At 39.6% G+C, this 25,281-nt stretch overlaps 2 protein-coding genes across 4 annotated transcripts in view; one reads left to right on the top strand and one right to left on the bottom strand.

The window, feature by feature from the left end:
- The window catches only part of si:ch211-163l21.11 (inositol 1,4,5-triphosphate receptor associated 2), a 16,484-nt gene extending 10,295 nt beyond the window's left edge, over positions 1-6,189 (top strand). Inside the window, exons 11-13 of the mRNA XM_057827375.1 lie at positions 1,792-1,899; positions 1,972-3,178; positions 5,080-6,189. Coding sequence (XP_057683358.1) covers positions 1,792-1,899; positions 1,972-2,080 — 217 coding nt within the window. The 3' untranslated portion in view covers positions 2,081-3,178; positions 5,080-6,189. The remainder of the gene's footprint in view (positions 1-1,791; positions 1,900-1,971; positions 3,179-5,079) is intronic.
- inavaa (innate immunity activator a) lies at positions 2-25,281 on the bottom strand. Of its 3 annotated transcripts, none has more exons than XM_057827363.1 (10): positions 25,130-25,263; positions 15,966-16,046; positions 15,714-15,847; positions 11,857-11,979; positions 11,563-11,797; positions 11,430-11,483; positions 8,642-8,777; positions 8,420-8,569; positions 7,884-8,352; positions 2-5,185 (listed from the first exon to the last, which is right to left on the bottom strand). In XM_057827363.1, the coding sequence occupies exons 2-10, from the start codon at positions 16,027-16,029 to the stop codon at positions 5,093-5,095; spliced, it is 1,458 nt and encodes a 485-aa protein (XP_057683346.1). In that variant the 5' UTR covers positions 16,030-16,046; positions 25,130-25,263; the 3' UTR covers positions 2-5,092. The 3 variants fall into 3 exon arrangements, with proteins under 3 accessions (XP_057683346.1, XP_057683337.1, XP_057683328.1); XM_057827354.1 differs by lacking the exon at positions 25,130-25,263 and adding an exon at positions 23,598-23,664 and having other exon boundaries at positions 8,642-8,810; XM_057827345.1 differs by having other exon boundaries at positions 3-5,185; positions 8,642-8,810; positions 25,130-25,281.

The raw sequence follows: 25,281 nt of genomic DNA, 5'->3' as shown, positions 1-25,281 counted from the left end.
TATTGAAAGTAGGGTTCTAATTTGTCATGACTCATTCGAGATTCGTGACTAGTTTCTTATTTTTTGCTTGAGTTGTAGACAACAACGTTAATTCAGACTGTTTATAAAAGCCTTAATTTAAGTAGTTTACAGATTACTGCGTTCTGGCAACCTGAATGCAGACACAAAACTAATATCGTAATTGGCTGATTGGTCGAGGGGGCAGGGACATCCGTAGTAAACACAGAATCAAAACACTAACAACTTTTACGGGCTTGAAATGGAAAAATCTAGGCTTAACTATTGAGAAAAGTTTTCCAAAAACATTTCTTTAATGCAGTGTTGTTTTCGTAACAATTTCGAACAATTTTTTCATGACGTGACCATGACAAGCGAAAAACATTTGGAAGACCAAAACATAACGAGACGAGTGCCAGTTTTCGTCTGACGAGACGAGAACAAGATGAAAATGCGCCATAGTTTTCGTAATAAGTTCGCAATGTGTGGCATTTTCTTATCGTATGTGTAATTAGCCTGCATCGTAGCAGTGTTTGGTCGTGTCACTCATTTGACTTGCTGCGTCCGCCCAACACACACACTTACCGTAATTTTCGGACTACGAGGCGCACCTGACTATAACCCGCACCAACCAAATTTGACACGAAAACGCCATTTGTTCATAGATAAGCCACACCGAACTATAAGCAGCAGTTGTCCTTACTGTATTATGAGATGTTTACACCAAAAGGTATTAACCGGTAACACTTTATTTGACAGCCGTGTCATTAGACTGTCATAAGACCATCATTATTATCACATGACACTGTCATGAGCATTAATGAATGCTTATGACAGATGTCATTAAGTGTCATCTGGTAAATGATCTCACTTTTGAATGGATGTAAAAAATCCTGACTGGACATAAATGGAGTGACAAAATTTTCCGGATGACACTTAATGACACGTGTCATGAGCATTCATTCATGCCCATGAGAGCGTCATGTCATAATTATGACGGTCCTATGATGCTGTTGTCAAATAAAGTGTTCCCTATTATCTCAAATAAATCAAGAAATAAACCGCACTGGACTATAAGCTGCAGAATTCAAAATGAAGGAAAAAAGTAGCGGTTTATAGTCCAAAAATTACGGTACTCACTGGTGTCCTCCCCAGGTTCCAGACTTTTGAAAACACATGCTGAGATTTGTTTTCTTATTTTGGCTAAAGAATATGTCATGTTGCTTTAGCCTTTAAAGGTCTGTGCTGAGTGATCATCACACACTGAATGTAACTTATAGCGTTAGCATAGCGTTCACATTAGCATTTAGTGTGGTGAGCGTTGTCTTAATTTTTTTTTTTTTTTGTATACAACTCATAGCCTTCAGGTGGGTTTAATTATTTGAAAATGTACTGCTTACCTGCTAAGTGTATATTATCATCACAACAATGGTGACATCCTTGTAGATGCTACATTTATGTGCTCGTCTGTCAATTTTCATTCGAAATTGTTGGAAACCTTTATTTACACTAAAACTTTTGAATTTTACAGATAAAAATACTTTGAGTAATTGTCAACTAAAACTAGACGAAATTTGTCTGAATTTTCGTTAACCAAAACTTACGGAAGACGAACACGTTTTGAAATAACTAAAATATGACTAAGACTATTAAAGTGTTTTCGTCCAAAAGACCAAGATGAAAATTAAAATGACTGCCAAAAACAATACTGCTTTCATGTCTATTGAAATATCAGCGACATTTAATGAATAATTGAAGTGCATTTCTTACATATGGCTCCTGGTGGCCTTTCAGTTGCACGCTTGACGCAACGCGGCAGAGGCACAAGAACAAAAATTTGTCGGCAAAGAAAAAGGTTGACAAGGAGAAGAAGAGGACAACCGTCTGTCAACGTATCTTTACGTGAGTCAATGGTTCAAAAATAGAGCAAAAAAAAAAAAAAATCATGATATTGATGACAGTTATCTTCTTTAGAGACGGTGCACCGCGAAGACAACGATCCCTGGCTCGCTGCCGCTGGCTGCTGCTCTGCATCTTTGTAGTTCTTTCCTTCATTACATGGATTGTTATTTTAGTGGAATGATAATAAAAAGGGCACCCACGGTGGAAAACAAAATGGGCATAAGCTTTTGAAATGTTTATATGGAAATGGTAGTGCCTTCCCAAAAATGTGTCAAATCAAAATCAAATCAAATTTATTTATATAGCCCTTTACAAAACCGGAAAGGTCCCCAAAGTGCTTTACAGCATGGACAAACATGGCTCATAGTAAATAAAAGGCAGGAAAGTATTATACAATGACATTAAGAAAAAAAGAAAAGTAACAAAACAACGCATTACGATAAAAGTCAGACAGCAAATAAAACAATAAAATAGATAAAATCCGAAAACATGAAAAACCCTTAAGAATAAAACCAGGCTACACTAATCTGGGGGAAAGGCGAGTGTAAAAAGGTGTTTTTTTAAAAAGAGATTTAAAAAGGCCCAAATTCATAGTGGTGCGGATTTCAGGGGACTATTCCACACCTTAGGGCAGCAACCGCAAAAGATCGGTTTGGACCTCGGAACGTGCAAATCAAGTTGGCCGGTAGAACGAAGAGTCCTGCCAGAATTACGGATGGTTAAAATTTCCGATAAGTAAGTAGGAGCTTGGCCATTAATAGAATTAAAAACAAACAGTAAAAGTCTAAAATCAATTCTAAAATGGACTGGAGCGATGATAGCACGGGGGTAATTTGTTCACGTCTAGGTGTATCAGTTAAAAAAATCGAGCAGCAGCAATTTGAACAAGTTGGAGACGAAAAATTGAGGACTTGGGAAGACCAAAATAAAGCGCGTTGCAGTAGTTCAGCCAGAATCGTCGCGCCCCGTTAGGCAAACCAGGCAATTGCCTAAGGCCCCCATCCAGCAAGGGCCCCCAGAGGGCCAACAGATTTAGCACACGCAGCTTTACTGCACTGTCGCAGCGAAAAGTGCGACAGTGCCAGTGAAAGCCTTGTGTCTGAGTTTCCTCAAGGGGCCCCTTCACTCGCTCTACACCCCCCCCCCCCTCACGTGACTCAGAGTGAGCGGCGATTTGGCTTTTTTTTAATTGGCGTGTATCCAAAATGAAGAGAAGTTATCCTTCTGGAAGCGACGAAAGAAAAAAAGGCAGAAGAGGAGAAAAGAAAGCAAGACAGCGGTGAGTGTACTATGTTACTGTAGTTTTATGTCCTAATGTAGTAGAAGCCGGGCACTTTGAGTGTCCTAAAAAGCGCTCTATGAGACCGAGGCGTTATTATACTTTTATTAAATATACTATTGCTCCAAGTCCAACTGTCCCCCTTACTTGCACACGCTCAAAGGGCCCCATGTTGTTTGTTGCCTGGGGCCCCCGGGGACCCTTACTACGCCTTGGAGTCCAGCCTTGAGCTTGAGCGTGAATTGCTTTTTCAAGGTCGTGGTGACACAAAAAAAAAAAAAAAAAGGCTTCACTTTGGCCAAAACACGGAGCTGGAAAAAACTTGCTCTTACAACAGAACGAATCTGTTTTTCAAAGTTGAGCCTGCTATCGAATATCACGCTGAGATTTTTAACATGTCTTAAAAAAGGGAGCCAGTGTGCCAGAGTTGGGCTCGAGGGCATTCCACATAGAAGGTGTGCCAAAAGTAATATATTTAGTTTTGCTTTCGTTAAGATGTAAAACGTTTTGTGCTAGCCACTGCTTCACATCGGATATGCATTCCATTAATTTAGTGAGAGCAGTTTGTTCATTGGGTCTCAGTGGCAGATACAGCTGCAGGTCATCAGCATAAAAATGAAAAGAGATATTATAATTTTTTATAATTGATCCTAAAGATAGGAGATAAAGTGCATAGAGAACAGGCCCTAGAATAGAGCCTTGTGGCACCCCGCAAGACAGAGAAGTTTGTGAGGGAGGAAAATTCCCCAATCCTTACTGAGAAGGACCTATGTTCCCGGTACGATTTAAACCAGTGTAAAGTTAAACATAAAAAATGTTCATGTTTTGTTAGGTGCCTACTTCCAAAAATACAGTATCAGGGCAGATAGAACCATTGCAGGTTGGCTAAAAATAATGCCACAGACCTTTAATTTACTCATTCACTGCCATTTACAGTGCTAGACGTCCAATCCTTTTCGACTGGGATGGAATGATCTCGGCCAGCCCCTCCCATTAAAAATGGATTGGGCGTCCATTGCGTCAATGGCATTGACACATTTGTACACTGCCAGCCAAGCAGGAAAAAAAGTCCACAGCTTTTAATTTTACATTCTTTACTATAAATATAGAAAAAATACAATCACCTTGTTAGTAACGATTTGCAAGGACAATCAACCCTGCAAAAAAGGCATCAGTAGGGAATCTTTCAATTCAATGTACTTCATGTTAAATTTTAACAAAACAAGCAACATTTTCACATCAAACTTTTAGTAGTCTACAGTATGTTATCAGCAACAACATTCAGTTGATAAATAGAAAAAATTAGGAATGCTTGGTGAAGTTTCATGTGCAAAGTTTACGAGTTCTGTATGAAAGACTGTGGGCTCCAAATTGGAAAAGCGTCTGCTAAAAAGTATAAAATAAATATGTTTTACATTAAGTATTAAATTAAAAAAACGAGTGGAAAATGTTCGCTGGTCTGAAGGCGTACAATTTTTGCCTACGATCTCAATAGTCTGAAAACATAAATAAATACAACCTTAAATATAAATGATAGAAATGGGCAGCATAGGTCAACAAGTCTTGGAAATAAAAACATTGTTTTCTCATACGTTTTGTTCATTCTAACACCTGGTTGATATTAAAAAGGTGTATCGTCATGTGACTAACAAAAAAAATGTCTGGAAACACTTTTTTGTGGTAGTAAAATTTCATGGCTGTTGATATAAGAACTGAAAACAATGGTTCTCATCATTGAAACCAAAGAGAAATAGCAAAGATATCAGCTCTTTTGAGCTATTTTTGTTGTCATCATGACATTACTCCAAACAAATATTCATTTAGTTGTACCATACATTTAAAAAGAATAAGAAATAGAGGGAAAAAAGGTGGTCTAATTATTCTTCTGTATCATTCTTCAGTGTCATTGGCCAACTAGACCTGGCTGACAATTTCATGGTCCTCTGCAACAAACCACTGGACCGGAGTCCCGTCGGCTGCTCTCTGGAGAATCACGTTCCCTGAACCCTGCCAAAAAAACAACAACAACAATAGAAACACCTTTATGTTAGTATACAGCAGCACCTTCAGTGTGGAATGACATCAAAGCTAAGAGTTGTGACAGTTAAAAAGAATTTTTTTAATCATTTAACTCATTCGCAGCCATTGAGGGCACTAGATTTCCAATCCATTTTGATTGGGAGGCAGTGTTGTTTTTGGCAGCCCTTTTAATTTTTGTCTTAGTCTTTTGGATAAAAATACTTATGTCTTAGTCAAATTTTAGTCAGTTGCGTGACGCAATGCTCACAAGACAAGGGTATCGATAAAAAACCTACCTCTGAATCAGGTCGGCACTTTTTCCCGTCTTTTTCAGCCCTCGCACTCAAGAAATCTCTTTAACTGTGTCTAAAAATGATTATAGCAGACAGCCGGAAACCAAATCAATTAAGACGCCACTTAAAGACATTAGACCCAAATCTCATTGATAAGCCGCTTGGTTTTTTTTCAGCGAAAACGTGCCGAATATTGCCAACAATCGTCCCGCTTTGTCAGTGTTATATCAGTAAACCAGTGAGCACTGTTAGCATGCTCAGTGCAAAATAACCCCACATCATTGCAAACTGGAGGTGATACTGGGAGCAGCGAAAATAAAAACTTCTGTCCAAAGACACTTTTTTTTTTCTTCTTCTTCTATTCAGTTTTGTTTTTTCGGTCAAATTTTTTGGCATATTGTCCTCATGAGTTAATGTTTCTAATCAATTTGAATTTGTTATTATTTACTGATTTTATTTTTCAGTATCAAATGGTAAAAAATGTAACTTGAGTGTATTTTTACAGTTTGGATGTGACTTTTTTTTTTTTTTTTTTTTTTTAACTTCAGGCAAATTGATGCGCATTAAGTCTTTTCTGTTACAAACAAAACAATGTTAATAAAGTTATACTTTATAAGTTGATCTCTTATTTTCTCTAATAGAAAAAAAGATACAATGTGAGGCAGAGGCGTTATAATAGTAATATTATAGACAAATGATACTAATTACAGTGGCGGCAGAGTTTGGGGGGGGCGCGAAACATTTACGTCTTCCTTGGGGGGCGTAACAGAAAATAATTGAGAAGCACTGCTTTAACTAAACATTTGTATGTTCTTCCACATCTTTACCAGTGAATTTGGCACTGGGGACATAGTTTTCGGATAGAATTGGTAGGTTTAGCTCAGTAAACACCTCGTTCGTACACTATTTACATGCACTTAGCATGAGGGACAAACGAGTTTGTCCCCCCTAGCAACAGCTGCTAACGTCATGTCTATGGTCATGAATATTAATGAGCAAAGGTGACGTGTTACGTGTGTTACGCTATTATACCCACCATGAAGCCAGGAACTGTATGTAGAAAAAAGTTGTCACAGGGGCGTCCAAACTATTTTTAACTTTTCATCAATCTGATGTCTTACAAGTGCAATCAGCTGACTGTAGTCAGGTGCTGCTTGTTTTAGCAGAAACGTCACTGGTTAAACTGTCTGTGCTCGATTGGGAGGAACAAAAACCAGGAACCACAGCGGCCCTTGAACACCGGTTTGGACACCCCTGGTTGAAGAGGATGCTCGCCACGCTAAAGTTGATGCTAATGCTAGCGCGAATGCTATGCTATCGTGACGAGTTACATTTAGTGTGTGATGACCACTCTGCACAGACCTTTACAGGCTAAAGCAACATTGCATATTCTCTCTTTCCAAGATAAGAAAACATATCTTACCATGTGTTTCCAAACAAGCAACATAGCTTGAAACACATTCTAAATGAGTGTTGCCAACTCCCTATTAAGGAAAGTAGCTCATGGCTGTCCTAAAAGTCGCTAGAATTTGCGAGATGACTTCCTCAGCTAATTTGCATAATTGACGATTTGCATGTAATTGTAATGGAGAGGAATAACGACCCTAGGTTTGTCAGTCGCTTTTGGCAAAAAAAAGTCACCAAGACGCTGTGGAAAGTCCCAAGATTTAGCGAGAAAGTCGCCATGTTGGCAACACTGTACTCCACGTACGATATGAAAATGTCACGCTGACTCACGCATTGTGAACATACGACACAAACTATGTCGCATTTATTTCTCGTTGTCGTCTCGTCAGACAAAAACTAGCATTCGTCCCGTTATGTTCTAGTCTCCAAAACCATGCTCGTCATCATGATGATAAAATTGTTCGTCGACGAAATATTTTCATTATCGTACTGCTGGGAGAAGCGAATGAACGTTCGCTCAGAAGAGTGTTACTTGGGGCCATAACCAGTAAGTAATTCTATTTTTGTTCAATTAATTTAGTTGACATCAAAATCGTATTAATGTTTTAATTTATTGATTTTAATGCAAATTATATAATTATGATTAGTAAGTTTTTAAAAAGTTGCTGGTATTTAATTCGCATTAAATGACCAAAAATAGTCATGTACCCTAATAATGGGTTAAAGATCTTTTCTCTTTAGTGTTTTGATGATATTTTTACAGAAAAATGCAACTTTTGAATAGCCGTCCACTATAGTGACCACTGTCCCTGAATGGGTTAAATTAAATTAGCATGATTAATAGCAAGTTTCTTTTTCTTTGTTTTACAGTTTGGTAGTACAAGAAAAAAATGGAGTATTTGTTTTTATTTTAGGTAGGGAGAATTAAAAATAAATGTGGTTGTGCAATGTGTTGACTTAACGCGTATTTAAGTTGTTTGACCAACCTGATGAAATGGAGGCATAATGAGTAAAGTGGGGCTCTTTACTCCCAGGGGGCCTTGCAGCTCAGCACAGCCCGACCCCGAGTCATGGCTTTGACTGCGCTGATGCCAGGACTTGAGTTCCTCTGACACGACGTCCCTACAGGGCATCGCGCGGTGGGAGTACTCCTTTAACGAGGGCGTCCGCACCACCCTGGTGTAAGGGGGCGGGAGCTTGGACAGTTGTGGTGTCGGCGAACGGAAGCCGTACGGCGGGGGGCAGAGCTTGGGAATCTCCGTGGGCGCGAAGGAGCAGGCGGAGCGCTCGGAACCGCCGTCCTCCGAGCCGGAGCGGTACGGCCGCGGTGAAGGTGACTCCGGGGAGAGCGACAGGAAGTCGGCGGCACAGCGTCGCTGTGGTAGGCGCGTTCGCGTTCTGAGGGACTCTGAACTGAGGCCGTCCTTGTCAGCGCACGGCCTCCTCTTGGCAAATCTGCGGAGACATCATATTCAGTTCGTTCATGCGGTTTTATTGATTTTGCTGGTTTTGTCTCATGTACCTGAAAGACTGGGAGTATTGTCGGCGCACGTGCAGCTCTGGAGTGGAAGGGGCGCTGGCGGAATGACTTTGCCGCAGCGCAGAGTTCTTAATAAACTGAGAAAGGGGAATTCTGTCGGTGTCTGCCGAGATCTGTGATCCCGCTGAACCACTGAGTGCAGAAAATGAGGCATATTGATACAGAGCGCTGTCAGGTTAGGCTGCAATTAAATGAGATGCTCACTTGGAGTTGCTACTGCTGCCAGCAGGTAAAGGTTTTACAGTCTTGTGATAAGGCTGGTCTAGACTAGACTCCTTCCAGGGAGAATTCTGGATTGGTGAGCGCTCATATTCCGCCACGGATGTCGGCAGGTTGGACACTAGAGCAGAGACAGGGCTGTGGAAATCCACGTCTGTGCAAGACAACACTAAATAGTTAGTAGAGGTGTGCAAAATTTCCGATTCTTAGATTATTCGCGATTCGGCCGTGGAAGATTCGAGAACGATTCACAAACATCCAAATTCCGATTATTGAAAAATGCGAAGTAAAGCGGAGGTACACAACACTCAGCGCGCCGCGCGGTCTTCGGGACGGAACGGAGCGAGAGTAGCGAAACATCATGCTTCCCATTACCCGGCCCCTCGGGTAATGCCAATGCTCAACTCACGGCTCTAGCTCAACTCATGCAACGAGATAAAAAAACACAACAACATACCTGACTGCTGCCGAAAAGCTGTACATCCATATAATGTTACGGTGGATATCATTTATATAGGACTAGATGCCATACAGATTTGGTCGTGTTAGCAGCACATCTTCAAAAAGCTAGATGCGGACGTTGTAAACGGCCGCCATCTTAAAGCAGTACACTTCCCTGCAAGGCTGTTGTAGCGAACCTTCCAAGCAAACCTAATTAACTTTTTATCTAAAATACTCCTAAATCGGTAAAATATTGACTTGAATCTATCTTTAAAATAGTTTTTAAACTTTCACATGTCGAAAGTAGACAAAAGGGAAATTATGGAATAACGGGAGCAATTTTTACAAATTTAACGGTTGATTCACAACATTAAATTAATTGAATGTAGTTTAAAGCTGCTGATACAGAATGTGGACTGGAGTTTTTTATTTAATGTTATTTTTGTATATTTGTTTACCATTTACTGCTATATGTTAAATTGATACTGAAATAGTAGTGTGGTTTAGCCTGAGAGTATTTTTGAACAATTTTGGAACTAATGTACAAAACATGTTTAAAAAAAAAAGAGAAAAAAAAGGAGGGGGGTGCATCAATAATCGTTTTATAATCGAATCGGAGCCTCTGAATCGTAATCGTAATCGAATCGTTAGGTGCCCAAAGATTCCCAGCTGTAATAGTTAGATATGTGGAATCATACAATACGGGCGTAAACTGGGAGGGGCAAATGAACGAAAATTCATGAACCCCTCCCAGTCAAAATTGATTGGAAGTCTATCGCCAACACTTTGGTAAAAAAACTAAACATAAAAATCTTCTCTCACCTAAGACTGTCGCAATATGCAATAATTCCATTTATCGCGCGATAAATAAAAAATGAAGGCGGTAATTTTTCCCCTGCGATTTATCGCCTCGCGTGCACGTGCGTGCGGCTGACGTGCTGTTAAAAGTTCGGATTCCTCGTTACGAACTGCGCAAAATGCATCTTCGTTCCAGGTCCGGCAAAAACTAGCGCCGGAGCCAATCGTTCCCATTATATCCTATTGTTCAACGTATACCGGCCGCGTCAGTCCTCCAGAGTGACTGTGAACCATCTATGGTGCGCCGGTGTTGTTGACGTGTGGGCGCTCCCGTCAGGAGTGACATTTCACACGGGGCGGTTATTTTTCGGCACAACGCCGGATATTTACAACGAAGTCTGCCAAAACATTGTTATCGACTTGGCTGCTACGAACAACCTCGCTTTGACCACGAACAGCTGCTTCAAACTCGTCCTGTTTATGAAAGTCGATTGTCATATGCTGGTGTTGTGTAGTAATGAGCAGACGTGACTTCAGCGGCACTTGCTAACTTTTTTAATGCGCGCACACACTAGATATCATGAAATGGCAAACTAGATGTGCTAAGTCCCATGCCATTGGCTATGTGAGCCCAGAGTGATTATGGGACACGTAGTCCATATACTACATCGATGAATTCTAAACCGTCATGAATGAATGGAAGTTAAGAAGGCCAAATCAATCCATACCAGTGACTATAGATAATGTTGCAAATATTGTTAATTCAGTACGTGATACAGATGGATTCGGACCACAAATAGGATGTCTTGCTCATGTAGTAAACCTAGCTGCTAAGAGAGCTGTAGCAATCAACAGTGTGCCCTGCCTCACTTTACAAACAGTAAAGATTGTTCTCAGCACTTTTATACAAAATTTTTTCATATCAGTAAGAAGTAAGCACATAAATATTATGCACTAAAATGCATGTTTATATGATGGCAATTTAATTTTTGCTCGTTATCAAAAAACAAAACAAAACAAAACAAAAAATATAATTGTTATTTTTTTACAGAGCATTAAATGTATTGAATCGGATCGAAAATCGTGTCCCCCGTATCAAAAATCATACCGGACCATGACTTAACTGTATCGTTGCATCCCTATGGAACACCATTGCAGAAGCTATGACGGGAAACGTTTTCATTTGCCTAAATGCTTAAGTTATTAAGTGCAATTTTTTTTTTTTTTTTTTTAAACACATTTTATTTATTCTGTGTTTCTGTGGGGTATCAATGTTGTTGTTTTTTACTTAAGAGGCATGGTCTATTGTTTTTAGTTGTGATTTCTTAACAAGTATTTTTGAATTTAAGAGTAAATATTTATCGCGTTTAAATTGGTGTACTTGATCTATTATTATATACTGTATTCTCACTGTGTTATTGTAAATTGGTTAAAAAAAAAATTGGGGGGTGCGCAATAATATTGCATATCGCAATAATTTATGAGAATAATTATCGCACACTAAAATTTGCTATCGCGACAGGCCTACTCTCACCTTCATCCATGGCCACCACATCAGACAGTGAGCTGTCATCAGACATGTTCGAATCTGTACAGAGCAAAAAAAAAATCCAGTTGAATTAGCGCAGTCCAAAGTTTGTCAGACTTGTAGCAGAAACATTACTCGCCTTTGCTTTTTGGCGTGGCGTCGCCGACACACGGCGAGCTACACTCGCTTCTGATCCGACACTGGAACACGGCCTCCTGCAGCTGGCGCACCTTCTTCTCCTCGCGTTTGCACTGCTGCACGCGACTCTTCTTCTGGGGCTTGCTCAGCTTATCCTCTAGTGAAAGTTTACGTGCCGCTTCGTAGATCTGCCGCTGGAGAGCCAGCTCCGTCTCCAGGCCGTGCAATTCGGAGTCCTAAAATATCCCAAATTATCTCATTACATGTTCTTTTCAGGCCAGTGTCTGTTCATTACCTCATTCTCCAGGTAGATTAGACCTTCGTCTATCTTGAAGGAAGCGCCAATCCTCCTTCTCACCTGCGGTGGGTTCTCATCAGGCATGAGAGGATAGTCTGACGGTAATTTACCCGTCAGCTCCTTTGGAGGAAAAGAAATATCTATTATCTCTTAATGTTTACAATGCATAGAGATTAGGAATATGGCCCCTGTTTAACCGTTTATAAGTATTAATCAGTCCAAAAATGACTCATAATCATAAATACATGGTTTTTTTTTTTTTTTTTTTTTTTTTTTTATATCTGTGGCAGGGATGTATGCACAATGGCAAGCAGAACAATTACCATTTAGTGTCACGGGCGGCTATAGACGTTCAATGGATTTTAATGCGGAGGTCTGGAAGTGATCATTTGTTCTTGTGAGAGCATTTAAAGTCAATTTTTTATTTTTTATGTCCCCTCTAAAAAAGACCGTCGCTAGGATGGCATTAGTACTAGGTATTAGCATTTCTGCTACCGAAAAGAAACAGACAGCCGCGGCTTGGAGGAGTATGGACAGCTGATGTGCAGGCAACACCTCCAACATAATTTTACATTAATGTGAACATCATCTGTCACTTTACACAAAATTTAAGGTAAATAAACGCTGTCATGAATATTTCCCACCAGTTACGAGAGTTCACTCCAGTGGTTTGTGAGTTTTGCGACGGTAAAACAAGTACTATAACTTAAGTTTGTTAACGAGGCTACTACGTGGCTAGTTATTATGCCAAGACGGCTAACTTGTTTTCTCCCTATAAGCACACTTTTGTAAAATCTTCCGCCATTGTAAACATATGTTCAAAAAAACATTTTCATAATACAGCCTGTGGTGTTTTTTCTCTTTGGCGATTTTCTGTGTTGAGAGAGGGTGTGGGGGCGTGTGTGTACAATGTGTAAATAATGATATGAGTCTTACACACGCGCTGTCTCTTACTCTCCCTCTCCATTCATATTCAACTAATTAATATTAATAGTAGTAGTGGTATATTAACCCAGAAAAGGTAAACATATTCACATTCCTGCATCATAACCTGGACTGAGAAAGAAATACAGTATGTAGACAATGAGTAAGTCTTTGAAATTGTTGAGATGGAGCTTTAAAGTCTGTGAAGTGCCTGATATACATATATTTTAAATTTTATTTAGAAGTGTTTTTACTTTTTTGTGGAAAATAATTATTTTTGTTCTGTTGTTTAGCAACTTGAGCTGTGGCTGTGGGTGTAGTCTATAAGTTCTATTTATTTCAATTAAAAAAAAAAGTATTTCAGCTACTTATTTTTTTTTGGTGTTATCTTATTTAAACATTATATTCATGTCGATGTTCCCATCTGAAAAGCTGTTGTGAAAAATTTAAAAATCCTGTTAAATGGATTTTTTTTTAACCCATACATCTCAAAATAACACATTTTAGAGCTATATTTACAATACTGTAATACCATGAAACCTTGGTATTTTTGCTTAAGGTTATCATACCGTGAATCTCCGGCACATGCCTAGAGGTACCTCTACATACGAAGTTAATTCGTTCCAGGACCTTGCTTGTAAGTCAAAATGGTCGCATGTCGAACAGGGTTTTCCCATAAGAATACATTATAATTCCATTAATTTGTTCCACAGCCGGAAAACCTACAGTAAATTTTAATAAATACTACTGGTACCATAACAAATGGCAATTACACATAGCAAAACCCATGAATTATGAATAAAAATTGGAATATTAATACAGTATAATAATAATAATTCCTGTAATAATGTAACGAATCGGGTTCTAATGTGACTGATGTGTTTTGCGTGCTGTACCTAAACACACCGCATGGCTGATGTGACAGTGAGATAGGTGCGGTAGAGATTTTACCGACATGTTCTGTTGTTGTTGGCATCAACTGTGGCGGACAGTAGGCGTGTTGTGTTGCACAAGTTCTGAAATAAATGATTAAAAACCTGACGAATCTGGCGACTTCTTTGGCGATGCTACAATCATAGTAAATGTCACCTTAACTTATAAAGACTGGCGAACGGAGGTCAGAGGAGGACCGTCGAGATCATAGACATTCTACGGCCGTATGGTCGAGCCAGTTCACGGACGCGTTTTCTATCGTTTCCATCTTCATTTCAATGATAAGCGTCACCGTTTTCCTTTTTTCACCACCTGAACTAACCTTCTTGGACCCCATGCTGATTCTCCCACAAGAAAATCTGCTGTGTGTCCATCTTGCGGGAAAACAAAGAAACTGCGGCACTGTCATACATTGTCGTATTTCGAGCATGTCGTTGGATGTAGAAACAAATGGCGAGTCAAATTTTACTTTGGATTTCGAAAAAATCGTGTGTCGAAGCGATCGTATGACGAGGTACCACTGTATTAGCCTAGAGGGGCTGGGCTGTAGTGTGTTGTTGTGCATTTTCTGATTCATGCATTAACACCTTTGGAACAAATTAGTTCACTGTTTTAACAGTAGGTAATGCATAATATTTATGTTACTCAGACAAACACACTGCTCAAAAATGTCCAATGAATGGCATTTTTTCAGTCATGAATATGAGAGGTAAACCCTAAATGATGTTCATGCTGACCAGACCCGTCAACAATGGGGGGCCATGTTGTGCACCATCCAACCCCCCCTAACACACATGCACTCAGAGCACAGACCTATTTAAAAAAAAAAAAAAAAAACTCCCAACTGCATAACTGCAATTGATTATGCGTTTCAGCCAGACCTTTTCTTTTGTCTAATTTTAATAGACTTCAAAGATACAAGTAGTACTTGGTGGTCCAGTGGCTAAGCATTTGCACCAAGGCAAGCACAGAAAAGAATTCCACCTGTGGTTGACTTTTTTCCATTACATTTTTATAACTATGTCAACAACTGTTGCAGCTAATCGGAAATAGCAATTCTGCCTCAGATGTGATAAATAACATAAAGATAATAATGTATGTTTCGTGAACAGAGTACCTACAGTGGTACCTCGACATAGGATTGCATCGGCATACGATACTTTCAACATCCGATGTAAAATTTAACCTCGCCATTCGTCTCGAGATGTGTTCGAAATATGACGATTTATGACAACGTCGCAATGTCATTGTTTTCCCGCAAGACAGACGCATGGCAGATTTTCTTGTGAGAGAAATCAACATGGGTCGCAAGAAGGTTGGTGCAGGTGTTGAAAAAAATAAAAATGTGACGCTTACCATTGAAATTAAGAAGGTAATGATAGAAAAATATGAGCGTGGTGTGCATGTGAGTAAACACGCTAGACAATGTGGCTCACCGGTCTACCCCAACCCCACCAACAACAACAGAACATGAAAAGCGAAAGTAAAAACTTCCCACTCTTCCGCAACTCTCTCACGTCAATCACGCGGTGCGTTCAGGAACAGCATGGAACTCACAATTGCCACATTAGAACCCGATTCGTTACATTAATGTATTATTACTATTACCTGTATTATATTATTAATATTATTACGATTTGCATTTATAATTTATTGATTTTTGTTGTGTGTGACAGCTATTAGTAATTGTACCTGCAGTTTTTATCAAGGATTTAGCAAAGGTTTTTGGGCTGTGGAACGAATTAATCAAATTATAATGTATTCTTATGGTAAAATCCCGCTCCAAATATGACCATTTTGACTTATAAACCAGGTCCTGGAACGGATTAAATTCATATGTCGTCGGACAATTACGATTATTGTGACACCCAATGCATTTCATATGCCCCCCACTAAGACTAACATCTGGTGACGGCCTTGTTGCTGATACATCAAAGAATAGCTACATGCTTAAAAGACTCATGTATCACTGTCACCATCACTAAGGTATTACTTACGGCTTCTCGAATGCATAGTTTCCTGAGCTCTAGCAGGCAGAGCTCCAGACGTCCCTCCAAAGACTGATGCTTGAGTTTGAGGGCTCTGGTGTGCGTACTCGAGTCTTTGACAGGCGACGTGGGGCTTTCTGGACCTGCCCATCGAGCAAACATCATCAAACTCACTAACTCATATGACCAATAAGTGTAAATTTTTGGAATTTGTTTAATCAATTGAAAATGGTGGGTGTGTGTGTGCGTGTGGATCCTCACCAGAGTGCAAAATGATCCCGCTGTCTGTGTCACTGATCTCTTCTTTGCTCTCAATTGCTGTCATTTTGACTCAGGAACTCTCTGTGGCAAAGTAAGATTATTGCAATATGTATTACAACTGACTCTCACTAATGGTTTCAAGGCAAAATTTAAACAGGCTCCTGATTTAATATATGTCATCCTATTCTTTCTTCTCCACGACAATCATGTCTCCATTCATGCTAGACTGCTGTTATACTTAACAAAAGTAAGCGGTGAGTCTTTCCACACAACAATCCAAGCACCCCCCAGCACCCTCTTACTCCCTCCCACGCTCTATCACAAAAGAGGCGAACCCCACGGGGTGACTCGGCACATGTGCGGGGTTAATCCGTGCCGAGGTGCCATGGAGACAGCACACGGCCGTCCAAAGGAGCGTGTCGCCGTGAGGCGGTGTCACAGGGGTGTTTCAAGGTTTCAGACCTCCGAAAAGAAAGCAGATGGCTGTAGAAATGACCCCACCCCACCTTCTCTCATGCTCTGCACCTGTTCTCCTTGTGCACACACCCCCGCGGTCCATTCAACCAGTGTCCACCAAAACCCTCTGGGGGGCTTTGAAGTGGAAGAATGTCTCAAAGCTGGGCTTGCCCATGCTGCATCACAACACAATGAGGACTCGTGTGACACACTCACAAGCAGGCGAGTGCCGTAAATGAATGGCGCTCGCCTGCTTGTCGCTTTTTTTGTTTTGTTTTGTGGTCTTTCTACAAACAAAACTCAGACAACAAACGGGAACTGAAAACGGCAATCCTCCGAACAGTGGTTCTCAAACATTTTGAACTCTTTCAGGGACAGTGCAACTATTCAAAAGTTGACACTTAAACCTTTAACCCTTTCTATGGCAGGTGACTTTTTGGTCATTAGGGTTAAAAAAAGAATTGCAATTATACATGGCGGAAAACACAGACAAGACTGAAAAAGCCGTTTCTGCTCTTGCACTCCTATTTAAAATAAACTGCTGTATTTTAAGCCAAAAGAACTGTTGTGTTTGATAGAACAATATGTCTATATGCTGCCGTAGCAGATTCATAGCGCATTAAGCCCCCAAACTATTTTTAATTTGTCCTTTTTACACTGGAAACCCCCGTTTACAGACGTCAGGCAACTGCTTTTGTTTGAACCCAGCCATAAAACAAAGGTAATTACTTATATTTATTATTCAAAATGTCATTTTTAGCTTAGAATCATTAATTGATGTCTAATATTACATTTAAAAAAAAGACTTAAAAAAATTATTCACTTCCATTTTAAACTTTTAAACAAATTACATCACAATGAAAGAAATGGTGTCTGCAAAAAAGCCAAGGATATCTACCTCATAATTATCGCTTGATTGTATTTTTTTTGTTACTGTATGTTTTTTTGTTTTTTTGTTACTGCCGCATTTTCTCAGATATGTTAGATGACAAATAATCGATCCAAACATAAAAAAGAAGAAAAACAACGTGTAAAAGGGTAAACATATGAAAAAGAAAATCTCGACTCCTTGATGTCTGTGATTTCTGTGTTGCGACCCTTGTTATATTACCATGTTTCACCCATAAAATCCCCCCAAAAATCCAGCTTTGGCCATTCACAGCTGTGTCTTGACTCTTGACACTCAGTGATACATGCTACATGGAGTGTTTGGATCGAAACAAGGCAAGTACGCGATAATATCTCATTAAAATCATGGCGTCTTTAATTCTGCTCTTGCGTGCTCTCACCTCCAGTTAGGGTTTTGCTGTTTAATTTTTTTTTGTTTTTGTTTAAATAACCTCCTGTTCAAACTTTTTCTTCCCCCAGAAAATTTAGTTTTTAAGCTTTCCAATGATGTATCACAGATGCATATAGGACAATTTTGCACAATGTTAATAAAAACCTAAATTAATCAAATTTTAAAAAAAAACAAAAACAAAAAACAAATACACCCCGGTTACGGCCCCAAGTAACAATCGAAAGCAGATTTTTTTCCCCAAAGTATGTACCTTGTTGCATGCCATTCACAGCAAAAGAGTTCAAATTCATTTAAACTGGGAAGATTGGCTGTGAATGCTCATCTTTCATTGTCATTGATGGCGCTAGACATCCAAAACATTTTTAATAATAATAATAAATGTTGGACAACTAGCGCTGTCAATGACAGCCAATGAGTTGAATTAATTTTCAGTAATGGTAAAAAAAAAAGTCATGATTCGTGCATGAAAGAGTTAAAGAATGATTGGCTCTTTGAGTACCACCATCAGGGCCAAAGTTACGGCTGCCATATAAGGTACTAGACGTCTAATCCTTTTAGACTGGGAGGGCTGGCAGCGATCATTATTGTGGTTGAAATTGAATAGAACTTAACTTAATAAAAGCACTATAGCGGATTAAAAAAAAGTTGATATAATACAGCCCACATTCATTGATGGTACTCATACAGCACTGCTCCAAATGATTTAACTCATTTGCTGCCATTGCCAGTGATAAGACGTGAATTCCATTTTGACTGAGAACGCTAGCAGTCGGTTAGATAATGTTGATGCTATGCTCTGCCCATATTCAATAGTATAGGCCTAATTTAGCAATCAAGCATCAGCTGCCACTCATGACCTCTAAGCAAAAACTGACTGATGCTGTAGGGAATTGTTTCACAAAAACCGGATCGATATATTGATTAGCTAAGCACAATCGCATCTAGAGCTGAAATGATTACTCGAATAATTCAAGTAACTAAATTTTAAAAATTGGTTGAGGAATTTTCACTGCCTCGAGGAATCGCTTTTTTCGCTAGCTCTAAGCACGACCATTTGCCCGGACTACTTTGAATGCGGCACAACATGCTGGAAGAAGACAGAGGCGGGGGATATATTTGATTTCAACCATGCATGAATTTAGAGGTAATGAGGAAGAAGCCGACAAAAGCGAAGAGAGAGGCACCACGAAAAAGCAGAAAATGTCAAAAGTGTGGGAGCATTTAAAGCTGGACACCAAGGCTAACATGTATTTACTGTAAGACAGCGCTTGTATACCACTACAGCACGTGTTCAATGCTGCAGCTCCACCGAAGGCTCCCGGTTTACTCCGAGAGTGGAGGAGCGATACTCGGAAAAAGGTAAAATTAAGTTAACGTAGTGATAATAAATGAGTTAATGTTACTGTACCTCGCTAAAGTAACGTCAACCCTAACTTTTAAGTGATGCGTTTTATCAAGCGTAATGACATTTTTAAGTTAGAAACAAGAATTTGTTTTATAAGCTTGGGTTAGAAACAAGAATTTGTTTTATAAGCTCTTACAGTACGTTTTTTGAGTGAAAGCAGTGAAATGTTTTTGTTTCTAGTCACATCTTAGAAGCAATTGTTAGGTGTTTTCAACAATGTACAGTGTATCACAAAAGTGAGTACAGCCCTCGCATTTCTGCAGATATTTAAGTACTATTTGTCATGGGACAACGCTGACGAAATGACACTTTGACACAACAAAAAGTAGCCTGTGAACAGCTTATATAATAAAGCTAATTTATTTTCCCTTCAAAATAACTAAAAAAATAGCCATTAATATCTAAACCCCTGGCAACAAAAGGGAGTACACCCCTTAGAAACTACGTACATCCCTAAATGTCCAAATTGAGTACTGCTTGTCATTTACCCTCCAAAATGTCATGTGACTCGTTACAAGAGTGCTGTCAGCATTGCTGCAGAGATTGAAGAGGTGGAGGGTCAGCCTGTTAGTGCTCAGACCATACTCCGCACTCTACATCAAACTGGTGTGCATCCTGTAACCCCAGGAGGAAGCCTCTTCTGAAGACAGTACACAAGAAAGACCGCCCGTCTCATCAGACCATAGGACATAGTTCCAGTAATCCATGTGCTTTGTTTACATGTCTTCAGCAAGCTGTTTGCGGGATTTCTTGTGTACTGTCTTCAGAAGAGGCTTCCTCCTGGGGTGACAGCCATGCACACCAATTTGATGTAGAGTGCGGCGTATGGTCTGAGCACTAACAGCTTGACCCCTCACCTCTTCAATCTCTGCAGCAATGCTGACAGCACTCCTGTAATGAGTCACATGGCATTTTGGTGGGAAAATGACAAGCAGTACTCAATTTGGATATTTAGGGATGTAGATTCTAAGGGGTGTACTCACTTTTGTTGCCAGGGGTTTAGATATTAACGGCCATGTTTTGAGTTATTTTGAGGGGAAAATAAATTAACTCTATTATATAAGCTGCACACAGATTACTTTTCATTGTGTCAAAGTGTCATTTTGTCAGTGTTGTCCCATGAAAAGATATACTTAAATATCTGCAGAAATGCGAGTGGTGTACTTATTTTGTGATACACTGTACATCTAAAATAAAGACAGAGTTTCTAAAAATGATTCACTATTAGGTGAAATGTCTGGTTTTCTCATGTATATTTATAATTGCTCTTTACCCCCAAAATTTTTTTAAATCGAATTACTAGATTAATCGATGGAATTTTCAGTAGAATACTCGAATACTAAAATATTTGATAGCTGCAGACCAAATCGCATCGAAATTGATCAAAATGCTAAAACATCGATGAACATCGCCATGTCTTATAATTGACATCTTGTTAAAAAGATTAGCTTTCATTCATATGTCTGAAATGTTTCAGCATTAAAATTGTCAAAAACATTGTACATGTTATTACGTGAAACGTAATTGATTGTGTTGAATGATTATATCATTTTGTATTCATTCTTAGAAAGGACTTGAATCAAACGGAAAGGTAGCAGACTTCATTAACGGCAAATATATTGCATTGTTTTCCAAAGAATCGATATATTGTATTATTACATTTGAGATTTACACCCTAAATGTCAAGGAGTTACAACATTTGACCAAGATCCTAAAAAACTAAGACTGACTGCACTCTAAGCCTTAGTAAAAAACACAACATGACGGAAAAGCGTGACAAGAAAAGCCCCCCGAGAAAAAGAGCGCCTTTATCTCCTACTCTGTTTTAGGTCAATTCATTAATTCAGCATCTCACATGCCTGCCACTGTGCCACTGAAAAGCCCGATCACAAGGGATGACATTACAGGAACTAACATGATTAAAGGATGTGCTTTGCTCGCCTCCTCCTTGTGATAGTATCATAACAAGAAAACAGGAAGTAAACAGAAGAGACGTGAACACTGGCATATGCTTCCTCTGCTCTGTTTGGAGATGGCTATCCGGCCCTTTCCTGTCAGGATCAGCAAGACACAGCATATGTATTAGGATATGATGGAGTATTCCATATACAGGCCCGAGCCATTCAACACGGCAGCTCATGTGCACTGAGTGGCCGCCGCTCGCACAATGAGTCGCGGGCAGCCTGACTCAGTAAAACAACAGTGCAACAAAAGGTCTCGTATCCACCCAGTGGCTTCAATATCCTGCTGAGGGCGCGATATGTGCTGACAACACAGGCGAGAATCCAGCTCGGGAGACAAAGTAATGTGGGACTTACCCACTTGCACCCCATAACTCTTTCTGTGGTTATGTTTGGAATGAGTGGGTGGATAATTGAGGAGGGGAAAGGAGGGGGCGACTGACTTGTTTGGAGCTTAGATGTTGCATTAGTTACTTTCAGACAGTTTCTGTAAGTAAAGATGCCATTTCTCTAACAAAAATGCCTCGTGAATGAATGAATCATACCTTCAATGCCTGACAATCGCTCTCAACACAACAAATGAGTGTCAGGTGTTAAAATTCATACTACAAACAGCAATGAACAGGTCCTATGCATTTTCATGGTCATTCTTTCAAATGATTGAACTCAGTGGCTGCTGTTGCCAGTGATAAAAGACAAACAAACATCGTTCACTGTCAGCCTTCCTAGCTCAAAATTTTTGAACTTTTTGGGAGTTCTTCAAGACATATTTCTCCGATACCGAGACAATACCAATCCGATCTGTAGATGACAAAACGTATTTTTTGTATTATAGTGAGCCCTGCAGGTACCTCCACCAGAAAATGCTCTGTTTACAAATATAATGCAACGCTCTGTTACTATCATTAGTTTCTCAAGATAAGACCCGCTCAGCAAAAATAGCCTTATTGGGCAGATATCGATACAGAGTTACAGATTATTGTACCTGGCGTGTAAAACCCAACTGAAAACAATGATCAACGGTGGACTCTTTTTGAGGGACTGTTCTCAAAGTCAAACTTGATAGTTAGAAACAATCTGTATACGGTCGGTTAAATAGTCCCATTTAAATACGATGGCTGATCACTCAGGTCGAGCTACAGTTTTTTCCGATCTTTGATCTTGATCTTAAAATCGTGCTAAAACTGTATTTTAATTATTTTTTAAAATTGATGATATTGATGATTGAAGTACCGTATTGGCCCGAATATGCGACGGCCCTGATTATAAGACAACCCCCCTCTTTTTCAAGACTCAAGTTTGAAAAAAAGACTTTTTGAAAACCAAATTAATTTTTATACAGAAAATAATTACAGTACATCCGAACCCAATGATTATAACAATATATTTGAGAGAAAAAGCATGTTATTTTGCCTCATTCAAATCTTAATATCTGAACATTTAAATATGTAAACTAAAATGCAATCACATTCGTAAATGAATGGCTTCTGGTTTTTGAAATGTAAATAAACCAATGTATTGTGATAATACAACAAAATTGCAACAACTGCATTAACCATCAAAGTGAAGTCTAACTGTAACTGTAGTCTTGAAACAAATCTGAATAAGGAAAAACATTGCAATAAAACAATGCAAACTGGTTAAACTTGAGAGAAGCTGAGATTAGTCATGACAGAACATCGCTTTAATGATATCTGGTGCCATCTACCGTCGTGAATGGGGAGAGTAGCTGAGAGTTGTCATGACAGAACATCGCTTCAATGATATCTGGTGCCATCTAGCGTCGTGAATGGGTATAATGTCTAGACCACGAATATAAGACAACCCCCTCTTTTTCAGTCTTATTTCAATGCAAAAAACACTGTTTTATATTCGGGCTAATACGGTAATTTACATCGAAAAATAAATAACTATTGTTTTACCGATGTATATCAACATATCACACAGCTCTATCATGTATAATATTTTGCTGCCAATGGAGTTTGTTCATTTACTTTGCTGGCTAGACATCCAAATTGTCGCAAAAATAGCTCGACTGATCATGATGTGCGTCCCACCCATCCTCGTCGCCCACCCACGCATAAAAAGAGTTAGATAGATGGAAATGAGTGTTTATGGCAAGAGATTATAGACGAGGATAGACTGTCTCACAGATCCTCCCCCCACCCTTTCCCTTGAGCCTGGGGAACTACGAACCCCTGGAATGCTGCCACCGCCGCGCTTGCTGGAATTACCGAGTTGGACCGGTGTCAGTTCCCGAAGTAAAAACGGTGAGGGATGCCTGAAATCAGGCCGAGGCCTGCGGGAAACTGGCAATTAAAATTCTCCAAGGAATGCTGATGCGGTGGAAGTAAACCAAATGTCTTTTCAGCCTGCCGAAGTTTAAAATCCATTGTTGAAAATCCATTAGAACATCAACACCAGGGAACGGCTGGCAAGGGAGATGGCCTCATCTTGATCATGTGCTGGGTTTGTTTACCAGCAAAAACAATGTAAAAAGCAATGAGCACCTGAACTGTCTGCATGCCATATGCTGAGCAGACCAAGCAACATGGAGAAGAGATGCTCCATTGTTCTCCGCACCTCGTCCCATTGAGTCATCCTTTCAGAAGGACCGACAGGATGTTGCAACTTTTCACCCGGGGTGAAATGCAATTGGGGACGGGGGCACACCGCACGGACATGTTTTCTTTCCTACTGCAAGTCTGCCCACATGTGCACTGTGATGTTGATTCTGCCGCGATGGCACAAACAACTTTGGTCTCAAGTGTCACAATGGTGTTTATCTGGGAAAAGACTCTTATTTACAATACATTCGCCCATTCTGACCACTCTTGGTGGTCACCAGTTGTGAATGGGTGTTCTTGCTGGAATAAAATGTAGTCATAAGCAGGAGTGTGACAAAATTACGAAATGGTGATATATCGTGATACTTTGTTCCCCAAAAGGTTATCAATATGCTCCTGCCAAGAATCGAGGTATCGTTTTAAAAAGGTGTCAGTGTCTAAAAATTTTTTAAAAAGGAACCAACAAGTTGCTACCAAAATCTTCCATCATAATAGTGTCCGAGTTAACTCTAAGGATGCATTGACGGTGCTCGGCGCCCCATTCCATTTAGATTGGGAACGTTCATTCATTCGAAACCAGAGCATTCGTAGTCATTCTGTCCGATTTTCAGGGCATTTACTGGTCACTTGCTGTTCATTTTAGGGCATTTACGGGTATTTCCTGTTGAGTTTGAGTCACGGCCTATTCATTTGGGTATTTTATGGGTCACTTCCTGTTTATTTTGAGTTACAGAACAGGAAGTGACCCATAAAATATCTCAAAATCAACAGGAAGTAAATGAAAATCAACAGGTAAATGACCTTAAATGGCCAAAAATTACCTCATTGCCTGGCGCTGGCTGCCACTGACGGCCATAGACGTTCAATCCGTTTGAAGTGCGAGGGATGGCAGCGAATGAATTCATTCGCTGCCATCCCTCCCACTTCAAACGGATTGAACGTCTACTAGTGACAAACCCATTCCAATCCACAACAGAAGCTTGTTTATCTGTTCATTAGTTGTTTGTAGAATATCCTAGAAGGATTTCCTGAGAAATGTATCGATAATCGTTGTATTGCCATATCGTCAGATCATCGTTATCGTGAGCTTTGTATCGTATCGTATCGTATCGTGAGGTACCAAGAGGTTCCAACTCCTAGTCATAAGAAGTTTATAACTATAGAAGCAAACGTATGACGTCAATAGCACTCAAGCATGTTCATTTACAGAAAATCCTAACAGTTTAAATAAATTGGACGTCTCTCGTTGTCAATGGCGAATAATTAGTTTAGAACAAATGCTCAGATTTCACTTATTGAAATCTGTTTGGTCGTCTTGTCTAAAAGAAATTTAAATGGGGAGGGAGTACAACTACTAAACATCAGTTATTTAAAAAAATACAATTTAATAGAAATACAATTTGTACATGCATCAACTACACTAAAAGTCGCTTGTTTATAAAGCTAACGATGTAGAAAACTCCATATTTACTTACATTTTGTGTTGGTCTTCTTCACTCGCTCATTGCTGTGGTACAGCTGCTGTATTCAACTTTCTCCAAAGTACCAGCGGTCAAATGGGAGACCAGAGCCGCTTAGGATATCTGTTCCAGTCCACTCCAAATTTTGCCTGCAAGGGGTGTAGAGC

This window comes from Corythoichthys intestinalis, chromosome 2, assembly GCF_030265065.1.
Source record: "Corythoichthys intestinalis isolate RoL2023-P3 chromosome 2, ASM3026506v1, whole genome shotgun sequence".
Classification (NCBI taxonomy): domain Eukaryota; kingdom Metazoa; phylum Chordata; class Actinopteri; order Syngnathiformes; family Syngnathidae; genus Corythoichthys; species Corythoichthys intestinalis.
The sequence above is the reverse complement of the archived record's forward strand: the minus strand, read 5'-3'. Positions and strand labels throughout refer to the sequence as shown.